Source organism: Phyllostomus hastatus, unplaced genomic scaffold (genome assembly GCF_019186645.2).
Source record: "Phyllostomus hastatus isolate PE091 unplaced genomic scaffold, TTU_PhHast_1.1 phas_contig_17, whole genome shotgun sequence".
Lineage (NCBI taxonomy): Eukaryota > Metazoa > Chordata > Mammalia > Chiroptera > Phyllostomidae > Phyllostomus > Phyllostomus hastatus.
The window spans coordinates 11,269,415-11,286,198 of NW_025333664.1; the positions used below are offsets into that span (position 1 = coordinate 11,269,415).

A 16,784-nucleotide genomic window follows, 5' to 3' on the forward strand; every position below is an offset into this window, starting at 1 on the left:
CAACGCAGGCGCATGCCCTGATTGGGCATCGGACCAGCAACCTCTTGCTTTGCAGAACCACGTCTAACCAACGGAGCCACACCCCTCAGGGCAGTGCCTTTGCTCTTGCTATACTTCTGCCTACATCTTCTCAGGTCTCAGCTCAATTATTAGTCCCTTAGAGATGCCTTCCCCAACCCCCTTATGTAAAACAGTTTACACGTGGTCCCTTTCTAGAGCATTAGTGTTTTGCTTTTCTTACGGCACTAATAACATGAGATTATCCTTTTTATGTGCTCAGGGGTCTTTGCCTGCCAGCTCCCACTAAATGTAAGCGCGAGGTGAACTGGGATCCGGCCTCTTTCCCTGTTTCATCCATAACGTTTTAGCAACTCAAGGAGGTCTGCGTAGCTCCAGACACCGCGTTTGGCGACGTCAGCTCCAAAGCGGGCATGCGCCGTGCGCCAAGGACCAGGCACGACGGACCCCCGAGGCACGCAGGCCCCACCCCCGGCCCTCTGCGTCTCTCCCCCGCCCCGGCCAGCGTAGCAGTCGGGCCGAGTCCTCTCCGCTTGGGCTTTATCCCCGGGCTCTGATCCGTAAGACTCGGCGCGAACGGAGGCGGCCGCCATTTGCTGGCCGGACCCCCAGGATGGCCCCCAAACTCCCAAACTCTGTGGAGGAGCTCCGCACCGCCGGCAACGTGAGCTTTCGCAACGGCCAATTCTGCGAGGCCGCCACGTACTACAGCCTCGCGCTGAGGCTGATGCTGGAGCGAGGTACGACCCTGCCCCCGTCCCCCTCTCCTTTTTTCTCGGCCAGGGCTGCTTCTCTCCCCCCGTCTCCCCCCACCCCGACTACCCAGACCTCGCTCTGTCTGTCCCTGTTTTGGGGGGGCCTTCTTGCCCTGCGAGCCGACTGTGTCCCCCTACAACCGCCCCCCCCCCGCCCCCCGCCCCCCCCCCAGCTCTCCCCCCACCCTCAACACCCCCACCCCCAACACCCCCACCCCCGCCTCCTGGCTTGGGCGCTCCCACCACCCTTCCGGCCCATTCCCTGCGGTGGGCATCCTACGAGAAACTTCCATGCTCCATTCTTCCCGCCTTAAAAAAAAAAAAGCAATATGTTTTTATTACTGGTTCTTTTTCTCTTAATGACATGTCAGAAACATTTCCATGTTAATAGATGTTTTATCTCTTTTTAGTTGTGGTAAAAAAACGTTAAATTTACCATCTTAACCATTTTTAAGTGTAGTGGCAAATATATGCTGTTCACATTGTGCAACGGATTTCTGGAACTTTCTCTTCCTGCAACGCTGAAACTCAATATGCATTCAACACTAATTCTCCCCTCCCTTCAGCCCTTGGTATCCACCTTCCTACCTTGTGTACGTAGGCTTTTGATTACGTTAGATACTTGAAATGAGTGAGATCATACAGCTGTTGTCTTTTGTGATTGTCTTATTTCCCTTAGCATGATGTCCTCGAGGATGTTTTAATCCATGTTGTAGCATGTGACAGGATTTCCTTCTTTTTAAGGCACCAGTATATTTTATCGCATGGATATACCATTGTTTTTCATCCATTTATCCGTTGAGAGGCATTTGTGTCTCCCTCCTAGCTAATGCTGTGATGGTATGGGTGTGCAGGTGTCTCCGAGATCCTGCTTTGAATGTCTGGATAAATATCCAGAAGTGGGATTGCTGGATCATAGGGTGGTTCAGTTTTTAACTTGGGGGGACCCCCCATGCTGTTTTCGTAGTTGCTGCGCCATTTTACATTCCCACCCACAATGCACAGTAGTTCCACTACTTAGCATCCTCACCAGCACGTACGCCGTTGTGTTCTGTTCCTTTGATAGTGGCCATCCTGATGGGTGTGAGCTGCCTGCTTTCTGTCAGCCAGCATCCTGTTATTCAGGCCTCGTTCTGATCCCTGAGGATATATATAGCTCAGCCTTCCTTTCTCCTTGGCCATTTATTGAAATTAACATTTGTTGAGTATCTATGTACTGAGTATCTAACCAGGCGTAGAAGGTCCCCTCTCTCAACAATCATACATTGTTGTTTTGGAAGGAGGGGATGGATTTTAAGCTGGTAAACGAGATCTGTACGATAATGATTGGGGGCACATAGAAGGCACAAAGGATGACGTGATGGCGAGTTCACTAGGGAGCTCCATTAGAATGGGGAGGTCAAGGACCGTTTCTTTGCAGAGGTGACATTTGAGGTGATGGCTGAATGATGAGAAGAAGCCAGGTGCACACAGTTTTGGGTGCCGAGCATTTCAGGTGGAAGGAATTGTAAGTAGAGGCAAACGTCGTTTTGTCGTGCTTCTCTTTGTTGCGCTTCACGGATGTTGTGTTTTGTACAAATGGAAGACAAGACCCTCCCCCAGCAAAAAGATTACTACTTGCTTTATTGCAGAGCTGTGGGACCGAACCCACGATCACTCTGAGATGTGCCTGTACAAAGGCACTCAGATGGAATAAGCTTGCTACGTTCCAGGAGCCAGAGCATCCTGAGCCAGGGGAGGGAGAAGAAAGATGAGGTCAGTTAGACAGGCAGAACCTTATTGTGTGGACATTTTACATGATAGGCCATGGCAAGGGGTTTGGGTTCTATTCCCTGATGGGAAGCTACTGGAGAGTTCTAAACAGGGGAAGCACATTCTTATTAGTTCTCCCAGGCTCTGGTTTATTTTGCCCAACCACAGCCCTTTGCCCAAACCCTCTTCCAAGGTCTCTTGCCAAGGAGCTCTCATTGGGACCCTTTTTTGCAGCGTACCGATTCCCCTTTGCCTGCCTTCTCTTTCTCATTTTTTTGACTAGTGTTTGTAGAGTGCTTTACCGTGTGCTGGATGTTACAAACATCACCCCTTTGTGGCTTCATACTAACCCGTGACTAAGTCGCCTGTCCCAGGGTTATACAACGAAGGCATGTCATAGGCTGGATTCGAATATGGGTCTGACTCCCAAGTCCAAGTTTTTAATCATTTTGCTAGACTTCTCCCCAAATCTTCTCCAAATTGCAGTCTTTTTGTTGTTGTTGTTGAAGTTTTGTAGTTTCAGCCATCTTGCCCCCTTCTTTTTTTCTAGAACACTCCTTTTTAGGTCCCCCTGTTCCCCTCAGCCTCGCTTGAAGTTGCTGAAGAATCTAAGATACTGATACTTCTGTTTTTTTTCTTTCATCCTGCCCCAGCCTGCATGGAAAAGTGTGTGCTTTTTATGAACTTACCCCAGGTCCCTAGAAGAGCTGGCCTGGTTTCAAGAAGATCTAGGAGAGGACCGGAGTTTGGTTCTCGTCCTTTTCTAAAGAATATGTGGGCACAGCCCTTGATTTCTCTGATCAGCTCTCCCTTGAAAGGAGAGCAGGGAGCAGCCTGACGCATGAGCCCTCGTAGCCAGTCTGTGCAGGGGTGTCTCTGTGGCTCGTGAGCGCACAGGGGCAGAGGGGTCGGCAACTGGCGTAGCGACACAGGCTGGTTTGTAGGTTCCCATGTCCTTGCCACCGCGGCACTGCTGCTCCCCAGCCCCTGTGCTCTGGGGACCCGCGATAGATTACAAGTTTTCTGGCTTGTACTTGTTCCTTAAGGGCAAGGATAAATTTTACTTGACTCTGTACAGCACTGTGTCGTTCAGGGTCGGACAAAATAAGAAGAAAAAGTTACATTGTATTGTTATTGTTGGTATTGAGTGAAAGATACGCATCCCTGTGGTAGCATGATGTTTAGTAGAAAGAGCAAGTTGCAGAAGGGTAGACAATAGGGTGCCACTGTCGGAAAAGCTTTAGAAGATATAACATGGTATCTCCCCTGTGGTGACATACATGATAAAGATAGACGAGCAGGGGTGAGAAGGTTCCACACCCACTTCAGGATTGTGCTGGCTTCAGGGTTGTGCTGACGCGGGGCTCTGGGGACTGAGCAGAGGGGGAGGGGTGGGGATGAGTGGAGCTTCAGCCATATGGAAAATGAAAGGCTAGCCCTGGCTGGCGTAGCTCAGTGGATTGAGCTCGGGCTGCGAACCAAAGTGTCACAGGTTCGATTCCCAGTCAGGGCACATGCCTGGGTTGCAGGCCATGACCCCCAACAACTGCACATTGATGTTTCTCTCTCTCTTTCTCTATCTCCCTCCCTTCCCTCTCTAAAAATAAATAAATAAAATCTTAAAAAAAAAAAGAAAAAGGCTGGAAGCAAATGTAATGTATGCCGAGTCTAGTGACGGACGGATGCTGAGTATCTGCTGTACCGTCTTCTGTATGTTTCACAGTTTTCCCAAGAGAACTGGTTTTCCGTTATTCGGGGTATATGTCTAGGAATGGAATTACTGGGTCAACACATAGTACTTTCCTTTTCTTTTTTCAAAACTATGGCCCATGTTCATGGGTGTGCAGTAGTTGAAACATTATTTTTAGAAATGAAAAGCATTGCCCTGGCTGGCGTGGCTCATTGGGTCCGAGTGTCATCCCATAACCGAAGGGTTGCACGTTCGATTCTTGGTTCAGGACGTGTAGGAGGCAGCTGATCGATGCATATCTCTCGCATCCATGTTTCTTTTCCTCCCTCTCTAAAAGCAATGAAAAAGTGTCCTCTATGAAAATTTTAAAAAGAGAGAAAGAAACAAAAAATGAAAATCATCGTGGCCACAATAGAGGACGTGAGCTCTATTGAGCTCCCCGAGGGCGAGGACTGCTTTTAGAGAAATGCCTGAATGATCCTCCCCGTGGGGGAGCTTGAGTCCTCCCCCGTAAGTCCTCTGTAGTCCTGCCAGGCCCAGGGCACCTTTTCCTGGCAAAGTCCTGTCTGATTGGACTGGTAGAATTAGTCTTTTTTATCTTTTCCTTTTTTTGTTTGTTTGTTTGATTTACATGCTTTTTGTAATAGAATTAACACCCCCGTTCCTCCTCCCCAGTAGTTACAGCATGGGCTTCTTTGGGGCTGAAGCCACCTGTTTCATGTTTCTCTTTTGCCTGGTACCGAGTTTAGTGCCGGCGTGAGTGAGTAAGACGCTTGGTGTTCTCGCTCCCGTGTGCTCACGGCAAATGCCAGCCTACCAGACCGGCAAGCCGATCAAGTCACGGTCACTTCTGCTCCCTTTTACCAAAGCCCAGAGAGCTCGGTGCACTTCACAGCCCCAGGCATCCACTTCCCCCCCTGCCGGCCTCACACCCTCTGCTTCCACCTGGGCAGGTGCATCGGACCCTAAGGAAGAGAGTGTTCTCTACTCCAACCGAGCGGCATGCCACCTGAAGGATGGGAACTGCAGGGACTGCATCAAAGACTGCACTGCGTAAGGGTCGAGGGGACCTCGGGGGCGCCCGAGGGGCTCGGGCGAGGAAGCTGGGTCCACCTGGCCTACTCCCTCTTTGGAGTGATCCCACCAGTTACGTCTGTGATGGATACTGGGAAGTGTCACTGAGTGTCACCAGGTCACTGAGAATAGGAGGCTGTACTTTGTACTTGGTCTTTGGAGTCCATGTCTTGTGTCTTTGGAGTCTTAGCTCTACTGCTATAAAAGGAGGAGGGAGGGCACTTCTGGTGGCCTTGCAGTCTGTGAGAGTACGGACGTGGGGGTGAGGTAGGGTTACAGGCCAGGGAGTGGCTGGCCCAGGCTTTTTCTGGGCTGGATGCAGGTGAGAGAGGAAGGGGAGAGAGAGCAAGAGAGAGATTAACAGCTGGGAAAGAAGCAAGGAGATGGGAGGAGACGGTGCACATCAGTGCCCAGGTGCAGAGGGCATTAGACAGTTTTCCATACTTCTTTCTTCTTCAAGCAAGTCTGATACTGCCTTCTTTCATCGTTGCTAAATTACCGTGCATACCTAAGGTGCTCTTAGACCTGGTATCCGTTGCCTTGGAGTCACGCCCTAGCGCTAGGTGGCAGAGAGGTGAGCACGCTCGTGCGGTCTGAGCTAAGTCGACCAGTACCAGGCCCAGTGCTAGGTGTCCTTAGACTGTTCGTGGCCACGCTGTGGGCTAAGTTGACCGTCCTTCCCAGGCTGGAACCGGGCTGCAGAGGACCAAGGGGGTACAGTGGGACCACTTGGTCAGTGGTACAGGCGGAATTCAGACACCGCTCCATCTGCGTCCACAGCCTCGATGGTCCTCCCACTGGGCCCCAACTCTGGAAGCAGCAGAAGCATAAAAGCTACAAGGCACTTGCTCTTGATTTGGGGGGACTGCAAGTATGCAAAGTGTCGCGCACGCACACAGATTTTACAGTGTTAGTGGCTCTCTGCCCTCTTTCCCTTCTCCACTTCAGTCTGAGTTGAGAAGTCCCTGTTCTAAGTTGTGACATTTTTAGTAGTGTCTCTGTGCCAGAAATGCCCCGCACCCCCCGAGTACCCCCCTGCCATGGAATGCTGTAGGCGAGCCTGCCTGGACGGAGCTGCGGGCATGGGGCTGGGGGAGAGCCCTGGTGACTTGGCAGCCAGATGACAGTTCTGCTTCCTCCCCTAGAGCCCTGTCCTTAATGCCCTTCAGCATAAAGCCCTTGCTGCGGCGAGCGTCGGCCTACGAGGCTCTGGAGAAGTACGCCCTGGCCTACGTGGACTACAAGACTGTGCTGCAGGTCGACGGCAGCGTGCTGTCGGCCTTGGAAGGCGTCAACAGGTGAGCCTGAGCCGCTGCGGTCCTTCCCTCTGGCACTCCTTGCCCTCGTCATTGGCTTGGAATTGTCACTTTGATACCTTCTGGCAGGATCCCTTTGGGATCAGCTTAGAAATTTCTAATGACCTTGCCCTGGCTGGTGTAGCTCAGTGGATCGAGTGCCCACCTGTGAACTAAAGGGTCCAGGGTTCCATTGCGAGTCAGGGGGCATGTCTGGGTTGCAGGCCAGGTTGTCACTAGGGCGCGCGCGCGAGAGGCAACCACACATTGATATTTCTCTCCTTCCCTTCCCCTCTCTCAAAATAAATAAATAAAATCTTTTTTTAAAAACCCTAATAACCTTGTGGGGAAAGCGTGGAAGGAGAATTTGCTGTCGTATTTGGTAGGCATTTAAGGGATCAGGATTACTGAGTTGTTTTGTTTGTTTTCGCCTAGGTGCTCAAATTCATTCACACAGTAGGGATTTGTTGAGCCCTGTTTGGGGTGCTGTGCCAGGTTCAGTGGGAATGCACAAGCAGAAGAGAGACACAGACCCCACTGGCCTCAAAGAGCTAACTAGAGTGGGGAAAGACAGACCGAGGCACAGCACACCTCGGACCTGGGGCTGCAGGGGTGTGGTTTGTGGGTGTGGCTCGGTGTATCGGACCACACCCCCTTCACAAGGGCCCTGTGTGTGTGCGCGGCTTGGAGCAAAGGAGAGAAGTATAGGCCAGTTGTACAGATTTGGGGGTTGTCAGCACAGGCGATCGAGGTGCTGTGGGGGGAAAGAGCATGCACCTGTGTGTAGCGGAAGGAGGAGGGGCTCCAAGAAATTCCAGCACCTCAGGGACCTATGGAGGAACAGCAGCCAGAGCGGCTGGAGGAAACTTGAAGCGTTTAGTCTTACGAGGGGAGGAGTGTTTCCAGAAGGATGGAGCTGTCCCTCAGGTCACGTGTTGCAGTGAGCTTAAGCAGACAAAGGGTTCTGGAATGACGTCACTGGTCATGCTGACAGGGGGTTTAGCAGGGTCAGAGGCCAGGTGGCAGTGGGATCCAGAAGGCTGGCCGGGCGGGCTGCGAGGAGGCAGAGGAGTGTGGCTGCAGGGGCGCAGGCTTCCAGGAGGGTTTAATCGAGTGGGGGAAGGGTCAGATGCCACCGTTGGAGCCAGCAGAGAGAAATGAGGATACGGTGGGGGCGGGGTGGGAGGGGGAGAGCTGGCTGAGGGTGGTCCTTGAGAGAGGCAGGAGGAGATGGGGTCCAGAGCCTAGGTGGGGGGTTGGCGTTGCCAGCTCTTCTTTTGTGGTGAGAAATAGGAAGGGTCGGGTGCCCGTGCAGGTGCATCTGTATTTGGGGGGAGGAAGGGTGGGGGTAGAGTGGGGGGAGTGGGGGTTTGAAATGGCCGGGCCAATGAGAAAAACAGCTCTGGGGGTTTAGTCAGAGACCGAGATTTTGTCGTCGTGTCATTTGCATTCTAGTGTCGTAGGAACGTGGCTGCAAAAGCAGGAAAAGTGTACGCTTGGCTTTGCTGACTCATTCCTTCCACACATGCGTATTGGATCTTGGTGGGCGCCAGGCGGTGATGAGCTAGGCAGTAGAGTTCAGTTGACAGTCGGACATGGTTTTCAGCACGTTCACTGGGCTGAGAAGGTGGGGAGGGGGACTGGGAAGAGGGGGAGATTTTCCCAGGGGGAGGACAGCAGTGTGCAGAGACTTGCACAGAAGGAGCAAGAGGGAAAGCGGCACCTGATAAAGAGGGGCGGGTGGGAAGGGGCCGAGTCTCGTGCCCTAGGGAAGTGGAACCACTGAAGGGTTTTAAAATGTGAGAATGACGTGAGAGATTTGCTTTTAGAAAGAAATTTCTGAGGGTGGGTGAGCTGGGATGGGAATAAAGGACAGAAAACTGTACTTGAACAACTATTAAAATAAAATTTAAAATATATATATTTCTGAGCATTAATCACATGCCAGGTGCTTGCGTGGCTTCCTAATAGATCCGTTGAGAAGTATCACACAGGCCCCAGCAGGCAAGGCAGTTGAGTAAGAGCATCATCCCTGTACACCAAGGTTGTAGGTTCAGTCCCAGTCAGGGCTCATGCAAGAATCAACCACTAATGTATAAATAAATGAAACAACAAATCAGTGTTTTTCTTTCTCCTTTCCTTACTTTCTAAAAACCAATAAAAAAAAAGAAAAGAAAAGATGAGACACACAGTCCTCTTCTAGGGACTGCGTGGTCCTTTGGGGTGAAGGTGGGTGGGAGTACTCGCAACAAGCAGTAGCTCTCCGCTCTGAAGCTGACGCAGCGTGACCAGTGAGGGCCAGGCCAGGGGGAGCGTCCCGGGGCTGAACGGAGAAGACTTTCGTGGGTGGCAGACTCCCGCTCTTTTCCTGCTGCGTGTCAGGCGGATTGAAAGAGATGGTTCAAACTGGGGGAAGATGATCAGCCGTCTCTTACACACTCCCCTCGGGGTTATGAGAGGAGACACGTCATCTTGACCCCACCAGAGACCTCCCTGTAATCCTGCCTTTGTTTCCAGAATGACCAAAGCTCTCATGGACTCGATGGGGCCTGACTGGCGCCTGAAGGTGCCTTCCGTGCCCTTGGTGCCTGCTTCCATCCAGAAGAAGTGGAATCCCTTGTCTTCGGAGCATCACAAAGAGACGGCTAAAAGCAAATCCAAACAGATCTCAGCTGCCAAGGGCAGAGGTAAGCTGTGTCTTCCCGCTTACAGTTTCCCCGTAGCCAAATCTTGTCAAAATCAGCCTCGTTTAAGCCGAGTTATCAAGATAAGATTAACACAAAAAGAGTCTCCACCTCTCAGGGACTGTCTCAGCTCCACAACGAGGGTTGTGAGGAAACCCTCCGCCCGCCACTGCAGGCATTCAGGCGCGTCGAACTCCCAGCCTGGCACAGAACCGTACGGTGTTAGTTCCCGTCTTTTCCAGCAGCCCTTGGGATATATAACACTGGACTCCTTGGTTACAAGGTCAGAAGACTCACCATGGTGAAAATAATGAAAGAGATGCTATCGGCTCATGCGATTGGGAAGTCGAGAGTTCAGGGTTGGGCAGGGTTTGCCCACCAGCTCCTTGCAGCATCAGGCTCTGACCCATTTCCCCGTACGCGCTCAGCTCCCTTCTCTGGGGTGCTCAGGGCTGTCTTTGCGCAGGCTCCCCTCTTAGTGTGAAAGAGCTATTGGGGTTCCGGGCCCCCATCCGTATACCCATCCGTATGCCTCATCACCTAGGGGAAGGGGAAAACTTTTTTTCTGAGAGCTCCTCTCCACAAATCCCCAACTCACTTATTTTCTCACTGATTCTGGCCTGTTTGGTCACAGGCCATCCCCCGAACTAGTCCCTGAGGCCAAGGCCTGCGATTTTGTGGTTAGCTCAGCCCTGACCTCCACGGCCGGGCGGTGGTGGTGCTTCCCCAGGAAATGAGCCCTGTGCGAGTCCCCGGGCAGGAAGAGTAAGGGAAGGGAGGTCAAAGGCGGGTAGCCCTGCACAGGAGGTGATCTGCCTGGGTCGCCTGTGCCCCCTTGGGTGGGGGCACACTGACCTTCCGATACTGCTCCAGGGGAGCCGCCCAGCTCGGAAGCTAGGCATTGAGGCCGGACAGTGCAGAAGGGTCAGGGCTGGAGCCTGGCGTGGCCGGCAGGAGTTACTACCCTTCCCAGGAGGAAACCTACCTGGCCATAGGTAGTGCTCACTCTGGTTTGCGGGAGCCTGGTAACTGTTCCCCACTCTCCCCTAGAATGAAGACGGGGGTGCTGATGAACTATATGGCTTCAGTGCCCCTGCCACTGACTTCACTGTTGCAGTCACTGAGCCCTGGGTGCCCCGGCAGGCCCTGTGCTGAGCACTGCAACACCGAGACAGGATGGATGGGCGGTCTTTGCCCCTGGAAGCCCTCGGTCTCGTGAGAGACTGAGACACGTAGGCAGTGTTTTAAGATGCCGGAGTAAGAGCAAGTGCTTCCGTAAAGTGTTTGGGGAGTCCAAAATCAGAACTGACGTGTGCGGGGGAGTCAGGAAAGGCTCACAGAGGAGGTGACAGTGGAGATGGTAGGTTGAGCTGGGCCTTACAGGGTGAGCTCTTCAGGTGGGAAAGGGAGGAGGGACGGGAGTCCCTGGCAGGGACAGTGGAGAGCCAGCGCGTGTCGGGGTGTTGCTGACAGACAGCGGGAGCAGGCGTGACGGCAAGTATGGTGCGCGTTCTGGGGCGGGGAGGGGCAAAGCTGCGTGTACATAGCATCCTGCTGGCTCTGCTTTTAGGGAAACTCATGCACATGTGCATAAGGGGATACGTACAGGAATGTTCACAGCAAAATGTTTATAATAGCAAGAATCAAAACCGGAAGTGACGTGTCTCCATAGCGACTGCTTTGCGGCAGTGAGACTGGACGAACCACCGAATGCATCAGCACAGGTCCAGCTCAGGAATGGAGCTTTGAGGGGAGAACGAAAACAAGGTCATGGAGGAATACATAGAAATATTTGTCCCTTTCCGTAAAGTGAAAAACAAATGGCTTATGGATACTACTGTGTAATAAACCACCAAAAACAAAAAGGGGGGAGGGTGCCCAGGACCGAGGATAACAGCCCCCCGCAGGGGTGGACTGATCTGGGGAACGGCCCACAGGGCTGCCGAGGTCCTGGAAATGTCCTGTTCCCCCAGGTGAGGATGAGCGCCAGGGTGTTGCTTTACTCCTAAAACCTTACCCGTGTCATAAATATTTAGTGTTTTATAGTTTTTAAAAATTAAAAAAGCAGGCGACATGGGAGCTGGGGCTGGAACGGTTAACTCGGGCCTGCAGGCCGGGCTTAGCGGCTCAGGTTCCCCGTCTTCCTCTTCCTCCCGTTTCCCCTGGGAAGCTGGGGCGGGCGTGCTGGGCGAGGGGGGTGCGCAGGGCCCAGACCGCAGCAGCCATGAGGATGGCGCTCATCTCCCTTTCCTGAACGCCTGGGGGCGAGGCCCTCTCTTTACCAGATGCTTGTTTATTTACACAGTTATTCTCCTGCTCTAAGTTCAGAGGGCTTGTGCTCCTCCGTGTGTGGTCTCGGATTTCCAGCCCGTTGCTGAGGGAACTGAGGCTCAGCGGAGCAGTGGGCCACACGGGATCTTCCAGCTGCCCGTGCAGTGCCAGGGCTGGCACCCGGGTTGCTTTTTATCGTGTGCATGTTACTCTGTGTGTATGTGTTTACACCAGGAGTCCCCATCCTCTTCTGAACGAAGAACCGTGTTTAATTTCCCAGAAGCCGTTGATCGAAGTTATCCTGGGTCGGGAAGGATGCTTTCCAACAGCGCAGGAAACCGCTGGGGCCAGGGCTGTGGGGCCTAGAAGAGGTGACGCTGAGGCTATGTCACTGACCTCAGTTGGGCATCCACTCCGTGACTTTTTCCGCTTCTGTGTCTGTGTCTAGTGCCTTCCTCTGGGGATGTGGAGAGAGCCCGAGTTCTGAAGGAAGAAGGCAACGAGCTGGTAAAGAAGGGGAACCACAAGAAGGCTATTGAGAAGTACAGTGAGAGCCTCTCATTCAGCAACCTGGAATCTGCCACCTACAGCAACAGGTACCTTCCCCCCAGCTGCTGGCCGGGGCATACCAGACATTGGCCATCCTGTTCCATAATCTCCTCGTGGCCTGTGGCGGGCTCTTCTTCCCTGGCATTTCGTCACTGCGTTACCGCTCAGAACGTGCAGTCACACCCATTTTGCTCACCGTGAGGCAGGCGTTGCCAGTGGCGTCCTCTCTCTCAAAGTGATAGAAACTGAGGGGTGCCAAAGGGAAGCCCGGGCTTTGTCAGCCCCCCTCCCAGAATTCTCGTTAACCACCCACATCAGATGTCTCGCTGCACAGACAGCACCCCAGCGCAAGTCTTGCAGGCTTCCCACCTTCCCCGCTTCCACCCCACGGCTGCTCTGAGGCCTCCCTGCCGGAAGTGTTGGAGCTGAGAACACGGGGCAGAAGTGGGGTGTGGGGTAGTTACCGCCCAGCCCGGGAGCGGGGGACAGGTGACGTCTCGCCTAAGGGGCCAGGCCCCTGGCGCCGCACTGGGGCCTGCACCTGCACCGCCTGTTACCCTTGAGTTCAGAAACCTTGTGTCTGTTGCAGGCCGAGCCTTAGCCAGACCTGCGTTTCAGAGTCTCTCGGGGTGATGCGGTCCGTGCACTGAGTCACGTGACATTCGGGGTCTGGGGCAGCTTGTGAAGCTAACTGGTAGCATTTCTGCTGTGAAACGTAAGGAAGTTACACTTCCACGTGGGACGGTATAAAAGGAGGTTGGCCTCGTGCCAGTTCAGGTTGGGGTTCACTGCCTGAGTTAAAGAGAGAACTTGCCGTTTTAAAGCTTAAATGTAGGACCTCTGGCTTTACTGGCTGAGTGGCCAGGGTGCCTCCGTCCGCCAGGCTGGCCTGATAAAGAGGCTGCGGCCCGCTGGCCCCGTGTTCGTGCAGCGCCGTCCTCTGACCCCCCCCGTTGCCGGGCTCTCTGGCCTTGTTGGCCCGGCTTTCTGGAGACCTCCGCTAGCCCGTTTTCCACAACAGTTACCACGTTTTGAGATGACGATTTGTTTGAAAATCGTTTTTCATGAAAATGTATCTGTGCCACACTGTTTTCATTACTTTTTAAAAAATACTTTATTTATTTATTTTAGAGAGAGTGGAAGGGAGAAAGAGAGAGAGGAAGAGAAATATCGATGGGTTACTTCTCGGCCCACAACCTAGGCATGTGCCCTGACTGGGAATCGAACCGGTGACCCCTCTGTTTGAATCCACTGAGCCACACCAGCCAGGGAATTACTCGTCTGTATAATATCTACAGGGCTGGTCTTCTCCTCATGCTCAGTCAGTATCCCTGCCTATTTTCCTAGATTAGCTCTTCCAGCTAAACCTTAGGATCATTTTGACAAATTTCTAAAAGTATCTTGTTGGGTTTTGGTTGTGATGACACTGACTTTATAAATTTAACTTGGAGGACTGGTAACTTGACACAGAACATTGAGGCCAAAGTTCCCCCGCATGCTGGATGCTGTTGTGGCGCTCCACCTCGTGCGTGAGTGTCTGTGCGGACCCGTGTGCCATCTCTGGCTCACCGTGGTTCTCTGGGTGCACGGGACACCCCAGAGGACACCACCACTCAGGTCCCCCGCACCTACAGCTCGCCAGGTTCTGAATGGACCTCCAGAGCCTCGTTCAGTCCTCACAACAGCTCTTCAGGTTAGGTCATGGTTCCATTTCACCTGTGAGAAGACAGGTGCAGGAAGATGAGTAAGCAGTTAACCCGTACATGGTAGGGCTGTGACTGTGGCCTGGTCTTTGTGACTCCGAGCTTGAGTGCCTCTTCGCTCAGTCCTGTTGTCTCCCAGACTGCTTTGTACTGAGAAGTAAATCAGGTGCAGCCAGCCGGCGACTACTCTGCCCCCATTCAAAATGGTGAGGTGGCCCTGCCTGGTGTGGCTCAGTGGATTGAGCACTGGCCTGTGAACCAAAGGATCACTGGTTCGATTCCCAGTCAGGGCACATGCCTGGGTTGCAGGCCAAGTCCCCAGTAGGGGCCAGCACAAGAGGCAAATGCACATTGATGTTTCTCTCCCTGTTTTTCTCCCTCCCTCCCCCTCTGTATAAGAATAAAATCTTTAAAAACAAACCCAAAAACGGTGAGGTGGAATGGATGGACTTCCATGCTGAGCTCCAGGACACCTGGCTGGCTGTCTCAGTGCCTGTCTTGGGAGGGGAGGGCTAGCCCTGGTGAGGAGGGTTCACGCAGACTCTCCTCCCCACAGATGCAGCGTGGCCTCTTGTATGGCTGTGCATGACTTGCTTTTTTGCCAGCGTCTACTTCTGAAACTTTTTTCCCAGCATTTTGAAAATTTCCAAAATAAAAGTTGACAGATTTTTCATTGAGCATGCACATACCTACCATTTAACTTCATCCTTAACATTCTGTTATGTTTTCACTTTATCACCATTTAGCTGTCTGTTGACCCATCTCATTGGTGACGTGTTTCAGAGTTGCAGACACCTTTACCTCTCATCCCTAACACATTGGCACACATGTCACAGATTAAAGTCCAGTATTTATGTTTGTTAGGTTCTTAAGGCAGGTGACTTTCTAGTCTGTCGAGGGGAAGGTCTCAGAAGGCCATTTCATTGCTTGGAAGAGCACAGTGTAGGGGTGGTGGGCAGAGTGCTGGCCTCGGCGAGGTCAGGGTCTGCCCTGCAGCAGTGGGCACGCCGTGAGCACGTCGCTGTCCCCCCTGCCTCGTCCCCACCCCGAGCTGGCGTTTTTGCCTGTGAAAAGGGCTGGGGTTCTTGTGAGGACTGGAGGAGGTGTAAAGTAAGCTGCACAGAGGAGGTGTTCAGGAAACCGAGATCACTCCTCAAACTGCCCCACGGCTCTGGGTGGCCCCTCGGAAGTGACCGAAACCCCTGGGTTGGCCTCTCCCCCCGCAGAGCACTGTGCCACCTCGTCCTGAAGCAGTACAAGGAGGCGGTGAAGGACTGCACCGAAGCCCTCAAGCTGGACGGGAAGAACGTGAAAGCCTTTTACAGGCGGGCTCAAGCCTACAAGGCTCTCAAGGTAAGCGGACCCCACCGGAAGGCACCAGCTGCGGACACGTGTTACACGCCTCTCATCCGGGGTGGGGGCAGCTCAGGGTGGGCTGCAGCTGGGGTTTGAAAAGCCTCTGCCATCTCGGCAGCTGTCCCCAGTGGGTCTCCTCTCGGTCACGGCACCATGCCCACACCCTTGTCTCCCGTTAGGACTATAAGTCCAGCTTCGCAGACATCAACAGCCTCCTGAAAATTGAGCCCAGGAACGGCCCCGCCCAGAAGCTGCAGCAGGAGGTCAACCAGAGCTTAAACTAAACACCCAAGGGGGCGGCAGGAACCTCTGCTGGCCGACCTCCCTCCGTGCCTGCTCCTGGGCCCCGGCATGCCCCCGAGTGCGCTCTGAAGCACCGCCCTCTGCCCCTCGAAGAGGTAACGGCCTCCCTCCCCTTAAGAGGTTTTGTTCAAATGAAGGTCAGTGTAGCCAAAAACCAGACGTCGTTTTCCTGGAAAGGTCCCCCGCTGTGCTGAAGCCGTGTTCTCCGTTCCCCCTTCCCCGATAGCTAGCGGATCAGAAGACAGGCCCTCAGTAAAGCGCGGGCCCCGTCCCCGCCCCAAGCATGCCCCGGGCTGAGTGCTGCCTTTCACTCACCTCACCAGCCTCACCTCACTGTGGTTCATCTGTGCGAACTGAGCGGGTAGGGGGTGCCCACGGGACCAGAAAACCCTGTCCCACCCACACCTCAAGCAGCCTGTTGAGCTGGTTCTCCAGGGCTGCCATCCTGCCGTGTCCTTGGCATAGCGCCCTGGGCTCTGAGCTCCAGGCCCTTCTGGCCAGGACCCGCTCTGGTGGGGACGCAGAGCCGCGACTCTCGGGTGGCTCTGACGGGCTGTGGGCTGCCTCCTGCGTGGAGGCTCCTGCGCTGCTGCAGGGGCCTGGCCGTGTGACCTCTTCTGAAGGCGGGGCGGGAAGACAGGCCTCCTTGAGGTCGGCGTCCTTCTGTTCTGGGCAGGGACCTGCCTTTTGATCCCAACTGTGGCTCCCTCCAGGTTTCGTAGTTCTTTGTTCCCCGAGGTTACGTTGAACTGACTGACTCCGGTTTTGTTGAACTGTGTGTTTAAGTGATTCCATTAAACGTCTTTCTTCTACATAAACGTGGTGTACTTTCATTCATGCTTTTTCAGCGTAGTGCCTGGAATTTTGCAGTAACAAAAGCTACCTCTTTTTGAACATTCATCTATTCATAGAACAGATTCACTGAAAAGTCTGCTTGGGCCAGGCATGACGTGCCGTGCTGGGGAAAGAGCAGTGGATGAAGGCACCGTCCCTGCGCCCGGAGGGCTGACAGTGCATGGGACAGCGGGACGTCAGATGATTCCCCAGAACAAGTGCCAGTCACCAACTCACGTGTTTTAACGGAGTCATCGCACAGTGCTTTCCTGACCTAACGGGGGAGATCTGACCCCCTGGAGGGAAGGGGGTGCCTCAGGAAGTAAGCTTGAATTGAGGTCCAACACGGGAGAGTAGCTGGGGGAAGAGGGGAGGGAAAGGCCCTCGCGGGGAGGACAGGGGCCGGAAATGCCCCTTGCTCACAAGACGCGGTACGGGCGGGCACGGGCGAGGCCGCAGAGTGCTTCAGCATCCAGCCAGAGCCGGGGGCTGCCTGCCTT

General features: G+C 53.6%; 1 protein-coding gene across 1 annotated transcript; it reads left to right on the plus strand.

Annotated features, from left to right (window-relative positions):
• Nucleotides 1–491: 491 nt before the first annotated feature.
• TOMM34 (translocase of outer mitochondrial membrane 34) lies at nucleotides 492–16,268 on the plus strand. The gene is made up of 7 exons (XM_045832988.1): nucleotides 492–758; nucleotides 5,169–5,268; nucleotides 6,435–6,587; nucleotides 9,102–9,271; nucleotides 11,988–12,135; nucleotides 15,018–15,144; nucleotides 15,327–16,268. The coding sequence occupies exons 1-7, from the start codon at nucleotides 632–634 to the stop codon at nucleotides 15,429–15,431; spliced, it is 930 nt and encodes a 309-aa protein (XP_045688944.1). The 5' UTR covers nucleotides 492–631; the 3' UTR covers nucleotides 15,432–16,268.
• The last annotated feature ends 516 nt before the right edge of the window (nucleotides 16,269–16,784 follow it).